Raw genomic sequence first — 24,276 nt, 5'->3', positions numbered from 1 at the left:
AAGTCCTGTCAAAAGAGTACATTTTCGCTTTGGGAGTTTTACGGTTCGATACTGAGAGGAAAACTCTCTACTTTCTGCACACCCTGTAACATTTGAACAAGAAAGGAAAGAAGAGGAAGTTTATGGACAAAACCGTTTGGATATCGGGCTCTCCTTTGTATTTTTAACTTGTTTACGTCGAAGCGCTGGAGCTGTTGTCGGGGGGAGGAGGTAAGACGCTTCTTTTCACTGCAGGGTACTTCAGATAAACACTTTACATATACGAGAAATTGTTTAGCTAAGCTAACGTTAGCTTGAACCGTGCAAATACATTCACGTTAGTTAGCCTAGCGACCGAAATAGAGACCCACAGGACGTGTGTTGTTGTTTTTGTGTAGCCTCTCTTTCTTTACAGACACACAACAACATGTAATAACACAGTGTGGCCCGAAATTAGCCACTTTTCTAAAAGTCATTAACTAACAATAGCCGTCGATGAGTTATAGTCGTCCTCTGGTTAAACTAAAATGGCTGCAGTTAATCTAACCTTGAAGTGGAATTGGATTTGATTGTATTGCGAAATCGTGTCTTTCCTATTTTTATTGCACCACCAACCTCTTATTAGCCCGCCATCAACAAGGACACCTGAGCTCAAGTGTATCAGATTCTTATCGGCAATGTGCAGCTCCATCAACGAACACATTTTTTTATTTTTTTTTTTCCAGGATTCATTCACAAATTTCACCCTCTGATATCAACGTCACTGACTCGACTGGAAGGGGATCTCCGCTGCTGAATTTCTTTCCCACCACTTCCTCGCATCTCGAGATCAGCTGATGCAGCCAGGTAAACTGCAGACGGATGGATGAATGGCCGAAGTTGGATGGATGCTGCTGCTGCTGGCTGCTTTCTAGTCTAGTGGGGGATTTTTCCGTCTCGTGTTACACCGCTGCTGCTGCTGCTGCTGAGCTCCATCCTCCTCTTCCCGTCTCCCTCCATCGCGGTCGGTCTCCTGCGGCCTGTGAGCGGATGAATGCCAAAGCCTGGGATTTTACCATCGCCAAAAGGACTCCATGTCTTTCTTGGTAAGAATATCACGCTGCATGGATTTTTCCTTTTTTTTTTTTTTTTTTTTGCCTCCGAGTTGTGAGTGTAGTCACGAATCAGGTGGCTCATGTTGACGCCTCTGGTGGGATTTGGCAAATTCAAGCAGCCTCTCAAGAGTATTTGAAAATGGGGGGGGTTTCCAGATCATTTGTCACTTATTGCATGATAGATTTTTAATTCATCTGAGTTCTATAGGCTGTCAGATATCCTTTGGATCTGCATTTACATGTGTATTATGACCTAACAGATGGGAACACATCAAATATTAATATGGGTTGTCCGTATCCCTCACTTCTAATTGTGTATGCAGCAATTATCGTGCTCTGGTGGGACGATCCAGTCAGTCAGCCGCCTCTTTGTTGCCTGTTATCATCACTCTTGTTCCCTCTCCATTCACCACCTCCGATAAACCGCCCCGTAACAGCACATATTCCCAGATGCTTGCTCCCCTGCCACTTCAACCTCCCCCGAGGCTGTGTCCTCCTCCTCACTCCTTCTCCTCCTCGTCCTCCTCCTCCATGTCCTGTCGGGCATGTCTCACCTGTGTGCTCCTCCCCCCCTCCACCAGGACTGTTCCTGCATCTCCCACGCTCAGGTCCAGCCCTTGGACATAGAGGAGCGCTATGAGGACACCAGCCACCAGTTCCTGGTCAGTAGCCGAGACACTGTCAGCATGGAGACAGGCGTCACACTGATGCTCTTCCATCATTTCATCACTGTTCATTTATCACCAAGTCCAGCTGCTCAGCCCTTGCCTGAAAGGGACAGTTCACCCCATATCCTCTTACCTGTAGCTATTTATCTATCTAGATTGTTTTGGTTTGAGTTGCAGAGTTTTTATAGATGTTTGCCTTCTCTCGAATATGATGAAGCTAGATGGCACTTGACCTGTGATGCTCAAAGTGCCTGAAAATATACATTTAAAAAAAAACTTGTTGATGATATCTCCTTCCTGAAATCATGACCTGATTACTCAAGATCATCCACAGACCTGTAGTTAGCACTTTCATGTTGGAACTATTTTCATCTTGTATTGCCAAGTGGAAAGAAGCGTGCGTCTACTCATGGAGGAGAGGCTGTCTAACTAAATTAGCAAATATAAAGCCCAGAGGAGGACTCCATTATTGTTTAATCCCTGTGGATTAATTTTGAGTAACCAGGTCACGGTTTCTGGAGCAAGACATTGATGCTGAGTGTTTTTATACATTTGTTGGGCGCCTTGAGCACCAAAAGCCGAGTGCCATTAGGTGCCAATGTATTTGAGAGAAGGCAGAAATTTCTGTGCCTGGTATCTACAAAACTTGCCAACTCACATCAATGCAATTTCGATAGATAAATAGAACCTTAAGTAGAGGTGGCAACTACTGATATAACAAACCAAATGCTTGAAGGGGTACTCCATTGATTTAATATTCCACAAGATAAGAAGAATTTAGACTTTCATACCTGGTGAGTGCCAATGTCTCTTATATAAATCTCCAGCCAAGATCAAGGTAATCCAGATGACATCCCTATGACATCATTAGGAGTTATTATATCAGACAAAGCTCCTACAGAGCCAATGAAGACATCACACAGCTTAGTAATCAACATGATAAGTAAACATATCTTCATGCGTAAAAAACAGTTGAGTGCCCCTTTAAAGCAAAATGTGAAAATTCAAAAGCTTTCACTAAGCTTGTATAACTGTTACCATTAAAAGGTCGTACTTGATTTTAAACATTACACACTAGCAGTACATGTACAGTGTACTGCTAGTGTGTAAGGTCATATCCCTTAATAATACAGACAAAATGTTGGCGCAGTGTGGTTGAACCCAATAAAACACATTTAGCTGGTGTGTTTGAAACAATCCTGCATCAGGAACAACCAGACTCTGTCCCAAACATCTGTCCTGTATCACTAAAAGTGCAAGCGTCCCTCCTCCAACCTCCCTCTCTTTGGCACCCTCCCCTCACACATTACCTCACCACCACGAAGTTGGTTTACTGTGTTAGAAGCATTATTAAAGGGGCAGATAGTGAATTTTTACCAGAAACATACCGTAGAATCATTAGAGTACAACCAGGCGTTGTTGTTGTTGTTGTTGTTCATACCAGTAACTCAATTTCCAGTTTTCCAGGTGGAGATTTAGTTGGTCTCAAACCTAATCCACCTCTGCTCTAATTTCATCTGCTTAGCGATGTCGGTCCAAGCCAGCAACAAGGATATTTAATGTTATTACAGCATACTTTGCATGGTAATGTTTTATCCCGTCTGCCAACATTGATCAGCTCACTGTTCTGCAGTCTGAATATGTGATCTTTTGTGTCAGTTACAGGGAAAAGACAGGTGGAAATCAGAACAAAAACAGCAACATAGCCAAAAAAATGATTGTTATGTGCCATTAAAATTGTGGTATTTGATTCAGATTCATCTCAAAACTTTTCATCTAGCGCCATCATCAGGTCAAAACAGAAAGTTAACCAGTACTTTGGTTCGTGTCCACATGCTTCGAAAACACATGACATTTACTCTTTGTTTAGTGCTCATGTAAGCAAATGTTAGCATTGTGGCGAGCTGGTTTAACATTTATTAGCTAGATTTGACCAACCATTAAGATTATAGATACTGCTATTTTTGTTTGTGCCTTTGTTAAATTACAGATATCTTGAATTAAAGCATTGACAAGGTAAAATGACATTGCAGATACCAGTAAAGACTATCCAGTTCAGCTAATAAATGCTTAAAAAGATTGCCATATAGCATGCTGATACACTAAACAAAGACTGTGGATAAGGTAATCATCAGCATGTTAGCGTAGTCATTGTGAACATGTTAGCATTAAGCGGCTCACTGATTTGTATGGCAGTTTGAATGCTCAGAGGTGGTAGCGGGCAGAGGGATTGAGATCTGTTTGAATGTTCCAAATGTTTTCTACCAATCAGCTCTTCCTTTTTTGTTGCAGTTTGAGGAAGAGCAGGGACTGTCAATGCTGACTTTATCTTCCATTCTGCGATTCCCCTTGAGATAAATGTAGAATATGCTGTATTTGTGTGTGTGTCTGTGTGTCCGTCCGCGTGTGACCCCGCAGAGCTGTGACGGTTCTGAATACACTCTGCAAGGGCCAGCAGGTGGCGATGACATCACAGGGCTGTCAGCCGAGCCTGCCCACTACCAGCTACTGTCCGAGCTGGGTGAGAATGCCACAGTCAGACTGAGAGTTGAACTTGCACCTACTTGCCTGCACAAATCCGTTCAAAGCAGCTGCAAGTGCAGTGAGATTTCACTTACAGTCGACTCTCTGGATTGCAGGGAGGGGCTTCAACAACCTGAGCCAGGTGAACATGGCACGCTACATCCCTACGGGCCAGCTGGTCGCCGTCAAACAAACCAACCTGGATGAGTGCACTGAGGAGGAGCTGCTGCAGCTAATGGTGAGCAGAAATGGAAATGTATTTAAAGGTCCCACGTCATGGCGCTCAGATTCATACTTTTATTTTGGTTGCCTCAAAGAAAACATTTACATGCTTTAAAGTTCGAAAAAATGTATTTTATGTCATACTGTCCATTGCTGCAGCACCTCTATTCACCTTTTTATTGAATGGTCTTTGTCAGTGCCTGTATCTTGGCACCGCCCAACATGTTCTGCATCAGCTCAGCCGGTGGTTTTTCGACCTTGGCCGTGTGGGGGGCGTGGCTTAGGGTGGTGAATGTATACTCGTGACATCACAACCTTACAGAAGTTTTGAAGGCACACTGACTACTTTTACAGTATTTATATAGCTCCCAAACCTGCCTTACAATATAATTTAAAAAAGCAGGATATCTCGCGTAGAGTACGGGGACGTTAAATGGCAAATTGTCTTTCCCTTCATCGCTTGTTTCAGTGTTTCAAACTGTTTTTGAGGATACCAGAATGTTTCTGTAAACCCGCAATCAAATCTAGCTGCTCTCCACTCAGGTTTGTTTACGTCTGATTGTGTCTCAAACCCCAGAACGAGGTTCTGCTGTCCAGGCTGTTTCGTCACTCCAACCTGCTGACCTCTCGCCTGGTTTTCAGCTCCTGCTGCCAGCTGTGGGTCCTCACACCGCTCATGGCCTATGGTCAGCAATTGCTACACCTCCATAACTTTTTGTTTTGTTTTGTCTTTGAATTACAATGAATTCACTAGAGCTGTGTGAATCTTCGACTATTTTGATAATATAATACTCGTATTTTAGGTACATTTTTGTACTTCCAGCCACTCAAATGTGAGGATTTGATAATTTTCTTTGTCAAATTAAATAAATTCAACAGTAATCATTAAAGGTGCAATATGTAAGAATTTGCCACCTCCCATTCTCCGCCAACTAAAGGCAGAAGAAACTGTTACCTGCTGCTAACTGTATCCTGTTAATACATCCGTGCCTGTAGCTATTGTTACTTGTTAGCTCAATTTACCTAACAAGCAAACAACTTAGCTGTATTTTTATTCACAGTTTCCCCCTCTTGCATTCAGGCTCTGCCGATACCTTACTAAGAACATATTTCCCAGATGGAATGAGTGAATCTCTGATAGCGTACCTGCTGCACGGCGTGCTGAAAGCATTGGAATACCTGCACCGGATGGGCTACGTTCACCGGTCAGTAGGCGACAGGAGACATTACAGAATACAAAATGTACTGTAAATATATTTAATTATTTGTATCTGATGTCTGTCCACCTCAGGGGTGTGAAGGCCAGTCATATCTTGCTGTCGGGCGAGGGGCGTGTGTACCTCTCAGGGCTGCACAGTGTTTACAGTATGATGCGTGAGGGGAAGAGGATGAGGGCGGTGTTCGACATGCCCCACCACAGCCCCGCCCTGCTGCCCTGGCTCAGCCCTGAGCTCCTGCGACAGGTCGGGACTGTAACTAGTGTATCAAAAAGCAATGCAGCAACATTATAGTATACAATTTAGTCAGTTTCTCCATTATTCCACTGATTTTTATCTCTCCAATCTGCACGGCCAGTAGGATCTGCACGGTTACGGAGTGAAGTCAGACATCTACAGTTTGGGCATCGTGGCCTGTGAGCTGGTCAGCGGCAGGGTCCCTTTCCAGGACATGCCCCCCACTCAGGTAATGAAACTTTCCCACCCAAATTATAAATCATAAAATACTGGCTGTTGTCTGCGGTTTGCGTCAGCGTTTGAATCTCCCTGTCCAGATGCTGCTTCAGAAGCTGCGCGGCTCCCACTGCTGCCTGCTGGACGTGGCTCCCTTCCCACTGGGCGAGCTGGGCGGTCTGAAGGTGTCGCGCTCCGGAGTGGACTCGGGCATCGGGGAGAGCGTCGCCACCGGAAGCCTGTCGCACAGTGCCACCGCTCCACCTACCGACCGACCTCAGAGCCCCGCGCCCAAAAACCACTCGGTCACCCTGCACAACCTGGTTCAGCTGTGTCTGCAGCAGCAGCCTGAGCGCAGGTCAGTACGTTAAAGGAGACACTTGATCTGATATTATTGTAGTACAAACACTTAGACCTTCAATGCTAATGACCCAGTGTCCTGTCTTTGTCTTCCACAGACCATCAGCATCTGCGCTGTTGACCCATGCTTTCTTCAAGCAGGTGGGTTTCTCCTCTAAGTGGAGCTTTGTCAGTTCTATTAACTTGTTGTATGTAAACATCCTCTAACAATACATTATACTGTGATCAAGTCGAGTTTTGTTGTTCTGTGACAGGTGAAGAGGCACACCAGAGACTCCTTCCTCAGCCTCATGTACCCAGCAGTGCCCCTCACCAGCCCAGAGGACCCTCCCGTATCCTGCCCGCCCGCCCCGTCCTGCCACGCTCCAACGTCAGCCTCCACCGACACCACTGAGGCTGTTTGGGACTTCTAACCTCCCGATTCCACGAATCCTGACTAGCAAGCCAAACCCGAGACAATCAAAGCAAAGCAATGAGGCCAAATTCTACTGTGCTTTTATTTTTTATCATTTACCCGACTCTCTGAGCCTTTTTTTTTTAAGTAGCTTTGTAGTTGTTTTTTTTTTATGTTTGTCCGATGTGTGAGTTGGAGTCATTTGTTGGTGACCCAACTGTGAAAGTGCTGGATCAAAGAAGCTGCTCTGATCAGTTAGTAAAGATCCATAACAGCAAAATGGACTGTGAACAAGTCAATGAACAAAACACTAATCGGTTGACTTATAATCACGCACTTCCTCTGATGTAAAAGGCAACTATTCGTTGAAGGAAAAATCCACCCAGAAGTACTTTATTGTTGAAGAAGCATCTCTAGGCGCTAAACTTTTTATGTCTGGGAACATTTAGTTGTTTCTCCAGTGTACTGTCCATATTTCTCGTCTTCCTAAAGGCTTTCTGAATGATGGAGGACCTTGTTTACCGAATCTAAAATAATAATAATAATAAGCATACACTACAAATGTCACTCCTAAGACACTATGTGAGGGTGGATTTTTCCTTTCCAGTGTTTTTTTTTATTCAGACTGTGAATAGTGAATACTGAGGTACTTAAAAGAGATATTACAATACATATGTGCATATATATTCATCTATACCAGAAGTTTTCAAACTGAGTGTCGAGGGGGGGGGCTGAGTCTGAACGCACAGACATGACACACTCATTTAGATTCAGTGTGACTTACACTTCTCGAGGATGTATATATCTATATTATATTAAGGAGATATATTACCTCTGATGTCCGTTGTGAATAAATGTCCACAAATCTTTGTAGAAATCATAGAAACTCCAGAACTCCCCTTAAAATCATCGCGTTTTTCCGTTCTCTTCAGTGTCAGAGTAATCGAGTGATGTTTGTGTGCACATTTACGGGTGCACCACAAACAGGAGTAGCTAGTCGCTAATTTGGCATACGTGTGACGGTGCTAATTTGCCACAATGTAAACAAATGTAGGCTCAAGTTAGAGCAGCTCACTTTTAAACTGGCTCCAAGGCAACGTTACACTTCCAGTTAATAGCTCTGATATTTGAGCTATGATTCGAAACATTTTGAGCCTAATTATGCCTCGAAGTGATGTTTGTATCGATCTATATCATTAAGTGTAACTCAATCACACACTCCTTCAGATTATAAGATTTATTGCCTTGAGGCCATTTTAAAGCCGTTCAGAAATCAGACTGGATTTTTTTTTTTACCTCTATCCAAAATGTTTCGAAAACTGACCACGGTCGTGTATGTAAATACATTTTTTTTTTCTGTATGTTTGAAGATATATGCACATAGTGTTTATGTGTAGTCTTTTCAACATAACATGTTATTCTGTGTTTGCCTATGAGCCAGTCAGACAAACTGCAAACCTGCAAAAAAGAACAAAAGAAAAAAGAAGAGCACACGAGCAATAGAGTTCATCTAATGTTCCACGTAGGAGTTAGAGACCCTGAGATGAAAACCGTCCCTGCCCTGATCATCAGTGATATGCCAAAAGATTATTTCTACTGTGCTCTGTGACCACTTATCCAACAATGCCTTTATGTTTGAATGGAACCTGCATTCTGAATATGGTGATCCATCTGTAACTGTGATTAAGTGTGCTGTGTATGAGAACTGTGATCCGCAGTACATATCAAACATGGTAGCTGTATGAGCCTTATATATACACGTATTATAAGTGATAAACATGTATATACAACATTTGATTTATAAACCTCCTGTTAGCCTTGATTGATTTCTTTATAGATTTGTGTCGATAGAGAAGTGTGTGTGTTGACGATATGCTCCATGTACTTCCATCCTGCACGGTGTGATCTTCTTCACAGAGCGCAGAACTCTGATGGACCCTGAGGATCAAATCTGGTTGTCTCGTTTCAGCCCCTTTGAATCCGTCCACTCCACCGAGTTGGCTAAGTGGAAATGGAGTGTAACAAGTTGACAATGCAGTCTGACTTCAGGCAACAATTCTGGGACATGGACAATAAAAAGACCAGGGTTCTGTTCTTTGTATGAAATTATAATGTTGATGAGTTGACGTATTTAAGCCCACACCTGCACAAGTTAGCAGGATCCAGACCTCTTATAGCATTTTTAAAGGTGCACTATGTAGTTTTGCTGAAGACATTTTAATCAGATGTTTATGCCTAAACAAACAAAATAAACAAGCTGTCTTTGTTTTTGTGACTCAAAAAACTGAATAAACAAACTGACCTTAAAGGACAACACAATTTCACAGCGTTTTACCTCATCTGGCGGACCCTGCCACCTTCCTAGCTTCATACAGTATTTCCTCTGAGAACAGCTTGTTTATTCAGTTATGGAAAAATCTTTGAAAATTTAAAGGTTGAATAACAGAGTCATGGAGTGATTCAAGTTGTTTTGCTTATCATTGAAATTAAAGGAAATCAGTTTGTATCAGGCAGTGGTTATGGTGTAAACTTGTTCCCCCTATTCTACATTTTTGGGAAGATGAAGGCTTTTTTGTTGAAAAAAAAAAAATCCAATATTTATAGTTTTAGCTTGGCCTGTATGTTTATATGACATTATGTGACTATTTTCTATACCTGAAACGACCTTCTTTCCTTTAAAATAAAACGTTTCGTCACAGAAACACATCTACACATCTGTAGTGACAACTAGCAATCCTCAACATCTCCGCTAGATGGCAGTACGTCATCAAAACAAAGTGGCAACCAAGCCCAGCCTCTAGCAACCACACAGCTCCACATCGACAACGTAAAGTGGTTCGACTGTCGCAAACAGACCGAGTGACAAACATTACACGCAACAAACTCGGTTTTCTTTATCACAGAAATAAATTCTAGCAACCACACCAAATTAAAGTTCAATAAATTAACATGTATCCTGTTCTGGAACTGCAGTTTAAGTGTAAATATGTTCACTTGTTCGTATTTGTTTAGTGCCAGTTACTGCATTTTATTGTGCATCCGGGGCGCCTACCAAATTAAAGTTTCGTCTTGTGTCGTGAACGCCACATACAGACCCCAGTTAATTTAATAAAACTGTTTAAATATTGCCAAATGGGCTAAGTATGGTTTATTAAAACTACTTGCATTCTTTTGTTTTTACTTTGGATTGCATATTGAGCATCTTGGGGTCTTTATTCAACAAAAATTACTTGATAAAAAGTTGCAAACATTACTTTTCTGAGTTTGGATCTCCTTTCCAATCTTACAAGGTGCTCCTTTACACCAGTGACCCGAGCAAAGACAAGAGTTTGCCATTACCACACCCCTTTTAACTAATGATAATATCTACCTTTACATGAACTGAAGAATTTTCTTATCGTTGATTCAGTTTGAATGAAAAAAAAACACACACTCGGTAACAGAAAAAAAGTTTCATCACTTAATCTGTATTAAAAAGTTTCATCACTTAATCTGTATTAAAAAGTTTCAAAGTTAGTTGAAGAGCGCACAAGAAATGATGTCATTGATACATCCGTGCAGTTGTTTCAAATCTTTAGGGACGGACTCTTATTTTGAAATAAATCCATCGGCGCAGAGACCGGAAGTTGCCATCGGTCGCATGCGCGCGGTGTCTTTGTCGGCGGCTTGACGCATTTCCAACAACTCTGGAGAGACGGCGTCAGTGACAGTTGCTTTTCCCCTACACAGGTGAGTGCTCGTCAGTTTCTCGACGGATTTAAAACATTTCTCAGGTATTCACACGTCTATTCTTCTGTACGCGGGGCTCATGTAGCCGGGCAGGCTTTGGGACGACGAGGCGTTTCAGTCACATGAGGAGGAGGAGGAGAAAGGGAGGCGATAAAAAACAGAAATAGGCATTTTTGACAGCTAGCTTTTAGCTAGCTTGGTCAGGTAAGGTCGACTGATAACAGTAATGTTTGCCGAGGATAACGTAATGCGTTGTGGAGCTGTCAAGGGACGAGCGAGGCTGCTTGTTACTTATCTGTAGAGCACACAACAGAAGCAGACATTATTAATGGTGTGTGTTTTGCCGTGTAGTTAAAGCACCATCGCCTCAGTCTGTCTGTGCTCGGAGCCAGAACGGCAGCTCAAAGTGCACCAACGTTACTGGAGGTATTTCGTAGCTGCTAGCCGTGAAAAAAGCTCCAGGATACATCCTCCTTCTCGATAAGTGATCGTCTTTGTTGTTATCATTCATAGCGCCGCCGGGAGAAGAGCTTGAAGAAGTGGAGGCGCAGGCCCGGCTGCACGGAGACCTCTCTGGGAACGCTCGGCTCTCCTCTCCCCTGCCATGGAATAATTTTCGCAAAGTTTCCGCCACAACACGCCGAACGTCGTCCCAATTTTCGCATCACTGAAGGAGCGTCACACCTTGCCAGAGTCGGACAAGTCATGACGTTGAGCTCCGGAGGTCAGCTGCAGATGTTTAGCTCATGACTGGGAAGCCATGAAGCAGCCAGGGAAGTGACCTCGGTGGACACTACAGCCTGGGGGTGCCACCATGGCATCCAAGGAGAGACTGTACGAGGTCTGGATGCTCTACTGCACTAAGGTGAGGTGTAGTCCTACACACAGCACACACACTCTCCCAGAGTCAGGGGAATGTCATGAGGTGAGGTAATGGGCAGTGTGATGGCATTTTCCTCCCTGGTAAAAAGGTTATTCATTCTTGGCATTTATATTTTGAACTTCCAGTGCTACGGACTGTTTTTAACAGACTAAACAGTGGCAGACTGTGGTAGGTAGTTAGTCAAATGAATATGAGATATCAAAGCTTGTGCTGACAGACATTTTTATGCCAAAACCACTGGCCGCCGTTGTTTTGTGGCAATGTTTAACATCTCTTTTTTTAGCATATCTGACACTTTTCATGATGTAAAAGCCTCTGAAACGGCATGCAAAACATTATAGCTTTCCATTTAAACCCCAGACTAATGAAATTGCTTGCAGATCCTCAAGGATTTATTGGTAGATGAATAATTAATCCTCTGAGAACCAGTGTAACTCAGTGTCAGTTTCTCTGCAGCTGTGGTCTGGATAGACCCTCCATCTCAGGATGGTCAGTCAGTGCTGCAGTGAACAGTAGGACACTGCTTTGTTTTCTCAGTGGAGATGAATGAGTGTCACTCGAGTAGAGACAGCACCCCTTGAGTCAGCTGTTGGCTGCATTTAATTCACTTGGCGATAAAGCACGCGCACATCCCGGCGTCCAATCAAAATGGCCCGCCTGAGCCGCTCCTCACATGAGTCTGGCTGCAGTCACACACTTACTTCCCACAGTAATCCCCCACAATAACACACACACACACACACACACACACACACACACACACACACACACAGTACACAAACCTCACTCAGGTATTTACCCCATAAAAAGAAGAGCTGTTTTCTGCGAGTTTACGATATGACATCGAGTAATCCTCACCCTGAGGAGTATGGAGGCTAGCATGCTGACACAAACAGAATATCTAATGCCAGTGGTGTGGGTGTTTTGGGGTTGGTAACAGAAGTATGCAGACACATTGCTACCCACACACACTTGTCACAGTCACTTGTAAATATGCCAGCAATTGCTGCAAGCGTACACACTGCATTTGTTCTAGCAGGAGTGTGTGTTTGCATTGACTAAGCATTACACTACGAGGAGGGATCATTGCATTTCATCTGTGGCTGTTAGCCAGCATCCACCAGGCCAATATTTCCCCATGTGAGGCAGAGAGAGAGGTGTTTAAATATATATGTGTAGCAGCCCATCTTTCTCCCCCAGCAGCTGAAATGTCAGGTATGGCCGACGGGTTGTCTCTGCACTATATATGTGTGCTTGTATGCGAGGGGTTGCCAGGATAATGTTGGCTGTAAGGAGAACCTGCTGTCACGTGGACTAAATCGGATGAAGAATGTTGGCGTGGAAACCCTGAGACCCCCTGTATAATCAAAGGGTTAATTCATAACCAGCCTCAGTACTAACCTCCCCTTCTCAGCCTCTTGTTGTCTCAACCAAGCAAAGATATTTTCTTATCTTGCTGCGGCATCACCAGATAGCAATGTAGCTCTGAGGCTTTTTGAGCACAAAAACATAATAAACTACAAACAATAATAGCCATATACACTAGGTAATGTTGTGCTCATAAACGCTCCCTCATCCGTCTGTTTAATGTTTGACAAAACAGTGGGGACATCACTGCCTGTAGGGTCGGAGGTCAACACTTGTGCTTCTCTCGGAGGAGAACTCACTCGGACGTGTTTTGTTGACAGTACAAGCATGTACAAAACAAGCATCAGCCGAGGGTCACAGTAGGAGAACCAGCTCAACCAGCTCTGTCAGGGGGACATCAGCTGTCTTTTCCTATCTCTGTATTATTCACCTAACTGTCACCCAGTCCTGGTTGCTGGACGAAAACATGGGTCGGGCTAGTGTTTAAACAGATGCTCCAGTTGATGTCTCAGAATTTGACATGTGACATTGTAATAATAATTTAGGGCTATGTTTCAAGCAGCTGTTCATGAATAGATGATGAGGTCACAAATTGTTGGGTGAGCAGCTGTGGCATCAAAGTCAGTAAAGGAGCTGGTGTATTGATGGGGACCAATGCCGCACTCGGATTTTACGAGAAGCAGCTCAGTGACAGGAAGTTTTCAAGACTTGGACTGATCCTGGTTCTTCTCTCTGTTCTTAACCACATTGTTGGGAACTATTTTCCGCTGCAGATTAATCCACATTTGGTGCCCTTGTGGGTATTTTTGGCAGCAGGACGGCGTATGTGGGATTGAGTCAAAATAAATAAAAGTGCCCACATTCATCATGATGAAGGAACACACCACCCAGTGCAACAGTGCGGCCCACTGATGTGTTTTTAATAGTTTTTGAACAACAATGAAGCTCTATATCATTGAGGAATTAAATAAATTAGGCTTTGAATACTTGTTAGAAGGATAATTTCATTATGCTTTTGATCTTTTTGTCAATATTGTATTCAATCATTTACCAGTCACTGTGCTGAGACACTGCACATTTTTATACGTTGATTTGTCTCATGTCAGAGTCTGAAACTGACACCACAATGCAGACGCCACATACACGATTCCTCCTTTTGGCCTTTTTAGGGTTACTTCTTCTTCTTCGGTAACACAGACATAGTGACGTATGCTAGCTTAATGTCTTTGCTGTATTGTCACACCATTGTTATTGTGGGCTTTGTATCATGACAGTATCCGATCACGAGTAACACTGTTATTACCACCAATTTTTTTAGACCAAATTTTTGCTTTTGACTGGACTGTAGCACAATCCAACACCTGACTTGTGATTGGTATTAGTAGTCCTACTTCTAACTGCAAAATGATAATGAAAGGACCAGCTTCCTAGCTTTATAAGCTTTCAAATGCTATTCTCATGCTCCAATTGTTTTCTGAGGCTGATAAAGGTAGCTCTATATTTTCATCACATGAAAGACACGGTAAATGTTACCTTTTTAACTATATTAACTGTCAAATTCTTAATCTCTGCATTTGTGAATATACTTGAAATGTATGGATTGTAGAAGAAAAAAACTAATCATTTGATTTAATAATGCATTGTAAATATTTTGGTATATCCTTTAAAAATGGAAAGATCTTCACAATCTCTGGAGACCCCTGCAGGTTTTCTACGCTTTGTAGGGGTTTATAAATTGTGCAAGTGAGATTTATATATATATTTATATATATTACAGTCCATTATATTAACAGTTCTAATGAGAACGTGCAATAGATGCAGAGGTTGACTGCAGCTCGCTTGTTGCAGTTGTAGAGGGCCGAGAGGTCACAGACGACGCCGAGACTGTTGCATAACCAGCGATCCTCTTAACTGCCTGTCATTGGTCCGTGCCTGAGCGTTGTCTCCGAGCACATGGAGCCACTGGTTTGCCGCTGGTACACAGTAGCAACAACGCAACGCTGCGGTGGCTCTCACTCCTTACCAGTATATTATCCAGAAGGACTTGTCAGAGAAAGTAGAGGGTTTAGCCAGTTCCTCTCTTAAAGCCTTTGTCTGCTGCAGAAAAGCCCTTTTAATTCCCAACCACAGGGAGCATGCCTCTGCAGCCAGGGGCATCGTTTCACCCTCCACTGGCTTTAAAGCTGAGTCTGCTCTCTTAATTCTGGAGCAGATATCCTCACTCCCTTTAAATTGTCCACAAACCAGAGATTTTTGGTTCACAGCACTGTCATCCTGTCTCATGTCTCCCCACCCTGCCCTGCCTGATGAGACGCTTTGTGACTGCATCTGAGAATTTGCATAAACCCCTGCACATAAGGGAGTCAAGATATTGTGAAAGGATTGGAGTGAGGAGGTGAAAATAGACTAGCGGGGAGAGAAATGAGGAGGGAAATAAACCAGAACAGTTGAGCTGGAGATGACGGAGGAGGAGAAAGCATGGCGGTTTCACATATTTGCTCAAGTAGATTACTCGGGTCTTTTTCCGGCTTTGCTGCTTGTTTGCTTGTTACAGTCTAATCTCCATCACGCACACTCACGTACGTACACCACGCCACACACTGTCTCACAAGCTCTCACACTCCGGCTTTGGTTTATGTGCTGGTATGCAAAGTTTGTTCCCTCAGGCTAGCTCTCTTTCTCGCTGCAGCTGATTTCATTCTCCGTTCCCCTCTCGCTTCTCATTTCCCTCCGTGCTATGAATATCTCCAGAATAACACTGATGTCACTGACATTGTGTATCAGACATGCCTCATGTGGTTGTAACCCCTCCCACCAGCCTCTTTAAATACAGGCCTGACAGTGACGTCATGTCCGAGTCGCCTCTGACTGATAGGCGGTGATGTCAGACTGTGATGGTAGTTCAGAAACAGAATGACCACAGCTCCCATCTATTAAAACCTACAGGGAGGGGACCTTTAAACATTGTGGTTACAGTGACTCTGTGCCACTTCCACCAAACCAGGTCACCCACCCAAACTAAGAAAGCAAACAGCCACCCGACCAGCCTGCCCACCACGCCTGTCTGGAGGGGCGGAGCACTTGCTGAGCTGTACACTGTCTAACTGTACGGAGCAACTGATAATAGATCGATCCATTAATGTAATTGATCAGCGTCCTTTTAAACTAGTTTAAAATGTGATCCAAGCTGTTCCCAGAGAAAATAATGACATATTTAGCATTAGGGTTTTTTTTATGTTTGCCATAATTGTTTTATTAGAGCAGTAACTCTTGTGTATAAAACGTGGTTTAGTAAGATGTGGTTCCTGCTAAACTTGCTGTTGACTTCTTTCTCTGACATTATTTCCAAGTAGTTAACTTTTCTGTAGTTTGCACTGTTGCTTGTGTTTTTGCTACTTTTTAACATTTTTATAGTGGCTTAATAAAGAGCAATTAATATGAATGATAATTCATTTTGGCCTAATGAATGGTTATTTACGTTCAATAAAACATTAAATGGTTGTGTGACTTTTCCCACCTATTTAAAGGGATGTTATCTATTATTATCAATTGCTGTGAAGCATCCAACCCTGGAACATGTTATTAGTTGCACTGACATGATTTCACCTACCACATATCTCATGTCTCATATCAAAATGAACGAAGGCTGCCAGTGGTTTCAAATATTGATCCTTAATCAGCACTTTCACTATGGCTGAGTACCACTCCCACTGATCAAGTCTCGCTGTGGGTCAGTGGGGGTCTCAATTTCAAGAATGAAGTGCATTGATCTGTGTTGCAGGGGACCTTTTGAGCTTTACAGAGGTCAGCTTTAACAGATCTTTAGGACGCATGGCGAAGGGCCTAATATAAAAGGCCTGATATGATAACGGATATACAAAGGAGAAGCATGTGATCTTGTTTTATACACATGGGGACACAAGATGGTTGTTAGCGTCATGACAAGGTGACTGTTGTTGCGTTAGGATTCCTACTTGTCAGCGATGAAAGGATAAACAGAGCAATGTGGAGCAGGGTGTGTCCCCGCCTGCCACAGTCCGAACCCTCAATGGGCATCTGTGCTCCCAAGCTGCTGCCTAAAAGAGGACATTCTTTCAGACACACACATACACACACACACACACACACACACACACACACACACACACACACACACACACACACACACACACACACACACACATAGTCATTCAGTCCTTGCTGCTAGCAAGCTCAGTCACTTGAGAGTGACTTCTAATTCTCTGGCAAAGTCAATTTAATTTGTCTTGAGTTACAGAACAACTCTAGCACAAATAAATGTTTTTTTTTCTCACTATAGCCAGTGAGTCATTCAGTTAAGGTAACAGGAAAAAGAAGCACACAGGCGACATGCCATGTTCTCCCAACAGAACATATTATTCACACGTGGCCGTTGCTGCTGCCTCTGTTCAGATGCCCCTCTCCCTCCTCTCTTCTCTCTCTCCCACACATACCCTAACACACACACACACACACACACACACACACACACACACACACACACACAGGCCAACGTCGCATGATCGTTCTGATGACTTCACAGGGATTGCAGAGGCCATGCTTCCTGCTTCGTTCTGGCAGATTCCCACTCTGACACGCAGACAGAAGCAGTCAGCCTTTCAGCCCCTCTCCCACTCTTTAGCCAGATGGCACTGCTGCTATCCTGAGAAAACCCCACTTTTTCCCCTTGTGGTGCTTTTTTTCCCTTTAAGTTTCAAGCCCTAATCTGCAAATTCTTCCATGTTTAAGTAATAGCTTCATAGGAAATTGTATCATAGATGTGTGAATTGTCTATCTTCCTGTTTGTCTGATATTGGCATCATAGGTAAATTTCAGGTATATGTGTTGTCTGTAGTGTCAAGGTGGGGATAGCTTCAATGCAACAGTGATAGAAAAACATTGCGAGATAATGCATCGTCTCCATCTGTTTCTTTGTTTCCTGGGTATCTTATAGATACCTATGCAGAATGTTGTTATCTTGGGCTCAGGATACATTTTATGTATCCAAGTAGACTGGTTTAAGATGAATGACAAATGTGTTTAAACAACTGTGACAAAGTATAAGGCAGTTCAATATTTTGACTATGCTACTGTAGCACTCTGTGTCATTCCACTCTGATGCTATAGATATGATATAGCTTGTTCTATTACAGATGGTGTTATTGATGAATATGACATTGGCTGCCTGTGTGGAGCCCATAAACTGACTTTATTAGAACTTGATTTTAGTTTCAAGAAGAAAGAGAAATACATCATGTTTTCCCTTTAAGCTAGGCTAGTTTTATGATTTAAGGAATGTCACTTGATCTGTTGGTCTCACACGGATCCATCTTATTGGATGGATTGTTGGGAAATTTACTTAAGAACCTCATGTTCCCAGGAGAGTGAATCCTAATGGTTTTAACAAACCCCTGACCTTTCACCTCCATCAACACGCAGTTTTTCAAGCTGTCCAACACTTAATCTCATGACAGGAGACATGTAATTTTTTACCTAAAAGAAATGACCTCCAAACCTAGGCTGGTCATACTGTACTACCAAATGCACAATGCACTGTGTTATGGTAATCTGCCCCGATTACCTCCTCAGCCCTCCTTGACCTAGATTGCTCACTCGCACCCTCCAGATGGCCCAAAATCCCTTATGACAGAATATGTTGGGGGGTCCTGAGCATGTGATTACTCCTGTATGATGAATTAATGATGTTATGAGAGCTCTTTTGGCCCATCCATGTGTCCTGCATCTTGTATATCTGTGGTTTACAGAAATGAAGAGTTGTTAGGAATTGACAACTCTTTTGATGGCAGACAAGTCTTTGTAGTCTTTCTAACAGCAAAAATGAATCATGTTTACTAGTTCTTCTTAACATTTACTTCTTTTTTTGTCAAACTAAACTCATCATTTAATATTTCTGTTTCTGCTGTTAGAAATTAGTCATTTGTATATTTTGTAAATGTCTGACCTCGTCATTAGTGCCAGTTTTACAGTGATGTATGCTGCAACAGTTCCCCTCTGCTGCAAATGTAATTTTGCAGCACACACCCATCAATTATGTTCAGTGTGAGGAGAGATTAGCTACATAATAACATTACAGTACGCGTATCTCTCCGCCATCCGTTTTGGGTGTCCCCAGGTCAGATCCGTTGGTGCTGATGGTTTGAGCAGATAAATGAAGAATAAATGATAATAATAGCGCAAATTAAGTTCGTTCAAATGGTTTCTGCGATAAAAAGGGAATGTTTAATACAATTAAACAACTAAAAATAATGTTAAGTCAACCTTCCGAAGCTTCTTGAATTGTCTTTTTATTACTGCTCGCCTTCTTCACCTCAGTAAATGTGTATTTACTGGCATGATACTTTGTTCACAAGTGTGTGGTGTATATGTGACTCACTGTCACTTATTACAATAATGATAGTAATAAAACCTGACACCACCCCATCTGTAGTTTTTATTTGTCGCACAACTTTATGGTTCCAGCTCTTGCTATCTAAACAGTTTTGCTGTGTACTCCCTTGTGTTTGGTGTTCAGTATTTTTCTTCCTGTGGGCTGACGGGATCTTAGACAAGGAACTCTACCGCGACCGAGCAGTTCGAGTCAGGCCAGCCTTCCTCTGTGGCTGCTGTTGCCATCCCATCCTTCTCTGGGCATTGTTCCAGGAATTTAGGAAATGTCGATCAGCCGGCTGTTAGAAAAAAATACCCCTCTCGCAATGCAGCCAAGCCTGTTTTCCACTCAGACAGGTGCGTGTTTTAGCTCCTAGACCTAAAGAGATAAGAAGCACATGCGACCACCTGAGACATTCCCACTCTCACGTGTTTGACATGCTTCTGTTGCAGCTTCATACACCTCTAGAAAGCATTTTTATTTGATATTTTCTCACACATACAGAAATGTTTTGTTTTTGAACTTGATTTGCTGTGTTGTTTTAAAAGTATGTAAATCCTTGATGGAATGAAAACATTGCCGGGAGCATTTGACAGGGTGTGTCAACTTTTCATATTCATTGTAATTATCCTGAAATAAGAGAAGATAACAAAGTTTGCGGCCTATTGTCGTCTGGCTATAGAAGTCACAGACTTACACACACATGGAGACTAAATGCAATACATTTAATCAAATTCCAGACGAGACCTGTCAGCTCCCAACAATATATCTATTTTAACAATGACAGCTTTTGTCAGCGAAGACCACTAACTATATTCGGCTCTCCCTTTCCATCTCTATTCCCCTCCCTTCTTTGTTTGTCTGTCTTTTCATTTCTCAGAAGGATCCAGACTACTTGAAGTTATGGCTGGAGATTTTCATTGGCTCCTATGAGCGATGTCTGGATGTGGACTTTGAAAAGCCACCTTCAAGGTAACTGTTGGCTCTTTTTGTATCCAAAAGTAACTGGAAATATGCATTGCATCACTTTGTGTTGCAACAGAAAAACACATATATGACACTTGTTTATGGGGAAACTTCTACGGGGCTTACTAGGCAAGGCAAGTTTATTTGTATAGCACAATTCAGACACAAGGCAACTCACAGGCACACACAAATTACATTGAAAGACATAAAAATGTAATTTAAAAGACATTAGTAAAATAAAAACACTGAAAATAAGCGGTGAATTTGATTCATTGCCATGCATGTCTTATACCAATGGTCTAAACCCTTTTTGTCTGATGCACCCCCATAAGATTATCAGATGAGCTGAAGTGCTTCTTCAGCACCACCTGTCATGTTCCAACTATGCTCTTTTTTATGGATTATAAGATGTATCTAATCAAAATTGCATGTTGTTACAATTCTTGAAACACTTGAAATGGCAGTTTTTACATCATGGTTTTTTCCTCATCTGCACTTACTCTTTCTTATTATTTCAAGTGATTATCCATTATTTTTAGCTAACTATTTCAAACTTTTATACAAAACGTTTAGCCAACCATTTCAAATGTTTATCTACTCTTACCTATTTTAAAACAAGGTATCCATTTCTTTTTGTCAACAGATTATCCCTTTTTGTTTAATTTTCCATTTAAACCATTCAGCCATTACTTTTAGCTAACTTCTAAAATGTCTCTGCTTGCACTGTGGTTAGTTTTCATACACATACATTTCCATGCCTCAGTGTGTGCAACCAACTTGGATTAATTTGAATTAACTTTTTATTTTCCTCCTTAAAACTTGTTTATATTATTCAAATCCCGGTTTCAGTATTTTAGTTGAGCAACTACGATAGTAACAGTAGGGTACCATATCCCCTGGCTGGGGATCACTACCCTACACCATCCCACGGTGGCATGTCATTTCACCTATTTAGTCTTGCACATTACACTGACTTTCCTATTATAAAGCAGTTTTCTGCATTAGGTCACTGAGTGAGATCAGAACTATCTCTTCTTGTATGCGTCATCTACAGCTTAAACACATACTGTGCCGCCTTCCACAGTACAACCCAAAATAGCCCGGCTACACCAGATGCTTTTGTGCAGAGCGGTCACATTTTGTTGCAGGTGATGCTGTGACTTGTGTTGACACGTGAACATATGATGCAGGTTAATGTGAGATGCCCTCAGTGCTTCAACGCTCACCTGAAAGCCTGTATCCAGCATTTGAGAGCATGCTGAAATATGTGAAATTTGTTAACACTTTGGCTATGCTGCTGGTTGTGATCTACATCAGATGAAGCCCCAGGAAGTCAGACACATTTTATGATGGAGGCGGGGCCATATGAGAGGGTGGAGGTGGGTGGAGGAATATGGGTTTTTAAATCCTATTTGTTGAGCTTCTCCTCTCTCCCGCTCTCTGTCATTTCCCTTTTCCCTCCCCCTCTTGACTCATTTTCCCTCATCCTCTCCTGCTTTTTCTCCTTCCTTCTTCCCTCTGCTGTCTCTGCCTCTTGTCCTCTGTCATTTCTCCATTTTCTTTCCTCCCCTCCTCCTTCCTTCTCCATCCCTTCCTCTGCAGCTGCCACATCTGTCCTGCTTTCCAACTGACATTCATTGCATTAGTTTTGCTCTGCTCTCTCTCTCTCTTTCTCATCCCTCACCGCACTACCGAAATAGCTGGGAGATCGAGCAGAAGGGGGAGCAAAGAGATAGACGAGAGAGAGAGGGAAGAGGAGCGAGGGCGAGAGAGCGAGGAGATGGGCGGGGCGGAGAGCGGGGCGCAAGTATCAAGCGCGGGGTGCTTCTTTACTAACGCTCTATCTCTACTCTTTTCTCTATATATCGATCTCTCTCTCTCTCTCTCACTCTCTCTCTCTCTCTTCCCTCCCTCTCCCTCTCTCTCCCCCCCTCTCCTCTCTCTCTCTCTCTCTCTCTCCTCTCTCTCTCTCTCTCTCTCTCTCTCTCTCTCTCTCTCTCTCTCTGCAGCACATATGCTTTTTTTCCTAGGAAATAATGCCTGAATGCATCAGCCATGTGTGTGTGATTGAGTGAATGCAGAACAGGGTCCTTGAAGTTGCCCTTGTTTATACTGCAGGGATCCATGATAAAAGGCTACATGTGTCCATGTGCACATTAACCCCCTAAGCCTAGTATATAAGCAACTTTTCCTCCTTTCTTCTGTGTCTCCAGGCCAGAGGAGGTTCCCCCGGTGTTGACGCTCCTCCCAGACAACATCCTGCAGGTTTTGCGCCACCAGCTGCTGCAGTGCGTCCAGAAAGCCTCTGACGGCCTGGAGCCTGAGCAGCAAAACCTGGCTCTGCTGCTGCTCAAGTTCCTTATCATCATCTGCAGGTTGGGACAGTAAAAATTGGGACACTGTTTAAATATTTTACGTTAATGAAGAATTTAGTTCTCTGATGCAAGTGACTGATAAATAATGGTGGATTTTTTTCTGTTTGTGCATAATTGGATGTGTCTCAAAGGAACCTATCCAACGTGGAGGAGATTGGCACTTGCTCTTACATCAATCACATCATCACCATGACAACACTGTACATTCAGCAGGTCTGACTCCTCATTTTGTCTATACTGTGATCTGTCAGTTCTTCTCTGCTAAGCAAAACATGCTCCCCTATAGATCTGCTGAGGAAATTTCATTTTTATTAATGAAATGGTAGTTGAATAGTTCCCTTAATTTGGAGGAACATGAATGGGGAAGTCACATCAGTGTAGTTCTGCAATTTGGCAATGAATAAAGCAATTTGTTAGACACATTGAAGTGAAAATGTCACCCGTCACCTGAATCACACATTAAATGGTGTGTATGAGACACATAATAGCAGGTGTGAAGTGGGTCTGTGTGTGTGTTTGTGTTTGCAGCTGAAGAGCAAAACCAAAGAGAAGGAGATGGTAGACCAGAGCCAGGCTGAGGAGTTTGTCCGTCACGCGCTTGCTTTCTGTGAGAGCCTCTACGACCCGTACCGCAACTGGAGGCATCGAACCTGCGGGTAACAACATCCAGCTAACATTCAACTGACCTGGCCTTTAACTAGTGTTGATTTAAGCCTACAGATGTATGCAAAATGCAGTATGAAGTACTGTACGTCTGTGTTGTGTCTTTGCTAAAGTGTTTTTGTTTTATTTTTCCCAGGGAGCAGTTGGGTACAGTAGAGAGGAGCAGACAGAAGTACAAGGCCGCTCCTCTCACGGTTGAGTTTGTTCCTTTCTTTTACCGTAAGTGTTTCATTCTACCTCTCAGTCACACTTTAAGGTTCTTTTTATATTGGCAGCACAGAACTGGTGGATTGGTGTGGGGCAGGGGGTGTGATCGCTTCCCTGTCCCTAAAAAGCAAACACCTACTGAACATTATGTTATGGTCCATACTTTGCATCTCCTGCTTCAATGATCTCTTCTAGGCTGCATGATTATGATTCTAGGCATCATAAAAAAAGACAAAGACTCTCTTCTCTTCTCTTCTCTTCTCTTCTCTTCTCTTCTCTTCTCTTCTCTTCTCTTCTCTTCTCTTCTCTTCTCTTCTCTTCTCTTCTCTTCTCGTCCCGTCCATCTCTCTCTGTCTCTCCCGCTGATGTCCTCTTCTTTCCTCTCCGGGTCCAGTTGAATCAACTCTTTGTATCCCTGTTCTGTTTGCCAAGCGCTGAGATGAGCTGATAGTGAATGGTGTCTGTCAAGCCACTTAAGCCGCACTGGCGGCCATTTTGAACAAATACTCCCTTCTGTCCTCAGTCCTGTGTGTGGCTGATGTGGTTTGGCAGCAAAGATAACACCCAAGGCCCAACCTGACATACTGTGAATGTGTGTTGTTTTCAAAGAACAAGTTGAACACTTTTGTTAAAGACTGATGTTCAGCTAATTTTTCCATATTTGAACTCAAGTGGAGATTGTCTCCATTAGTTTGATCCAGTGATTGTAGATGTTATTCATTTGTAGCATGATTGAGATAAAGGAAAACAGACATCACAGAGCCAAGAT

At 42.8% G+C, this 24,276-nt stretch overlaps 2 protein-coding genes across 4 annotated transcripts in view; both read left to right on the top strand.

Annotated features, from left to right (window-relative positions):
* The first annotated feature begins 927 nt into the window (after positions 1–927).
* On the top strand, positions 928–9,178 carry stradb (STE20 related adaptor beta). Its single transcript, XM_030409492.1, has 11 exons — positions 928–1,064; positions 1,655–1,735; positions 4,160–4,262; positions 4,381–4,502; positions 5,064–5,172; positions 5,568–5,691; positions 5,778–5,949; positions 6,065–6,169; positions 6,258–6,514; positions 6,615–6,657; positions 6,771–9,178. The coding sequence occupies exons 1-11, from the start codon at positions 1,053–1,055 to the stop codon at positions 6,927–6,929; spliced, it is 1,287 nt and encodes a 428-aa protein (XP_030265352.1). The 5' UTR covers positions 928–1,052; the 3' UTR covers positions 6,930–9,178.
* A 1,363-nt stretch (positions 9,179–10,541) lies between these two features.
* Positions 10,542–24,276, top strand: part of nbeal1 (neurobeachin-like 1) — a 42,870-nt gene continuing 29,135 nt past the window's right edge. For 2 of the 3 annotated variants that reach the window (XM_030409747.1, XM_030409746.1), the window contains exons 1-6: positions 11,454–11,504; positions 20,177–20,268; positions 22,476–22,637; positions 22,769–22,850; positions 23,166–23,293; positions 23,437–23,519. In XM_030409747.1, the coding sequence (XP_030265607.1) occupies positions 11,454–11,504; positions 20,177–20,268; positions 22,476–22,637; positions 22,769–22,850; positions 23,166–23,293; positions 23,437–23,519 (598 nt within the window). Of the gene's footprint in view, positions 10,640–11,152; positions 11,505–20,176; positions 20,269–22,475; positions 22,638–22,768; positions 22,851–23,165; positions 23,294–23,436; positions 23,520–24,276 lie in introns of those variants that run through there. The other variant, XM_030409748.1, reaches the window with a different exon arrangement.

This window comes from Sparus aurata, chromosome 24 (assembly GCF_900880675.1).
Source record: "Sparus aurata chromosome 24, fSpaAur1.1, whole genome shotgun sequence".
In the NCBI taxonomy this organism is placed as follows: Eukaryota; Metazoa; Chordata; class Actinopteri; order Spariformes; family Sparidae; genus Sparus; species Sparus aurata.
The sequence above is the reverse complement of the archived record's forward strand: the minus strand, read 5'-3'. Positions and strand labels throughout refer to the sequence as shown.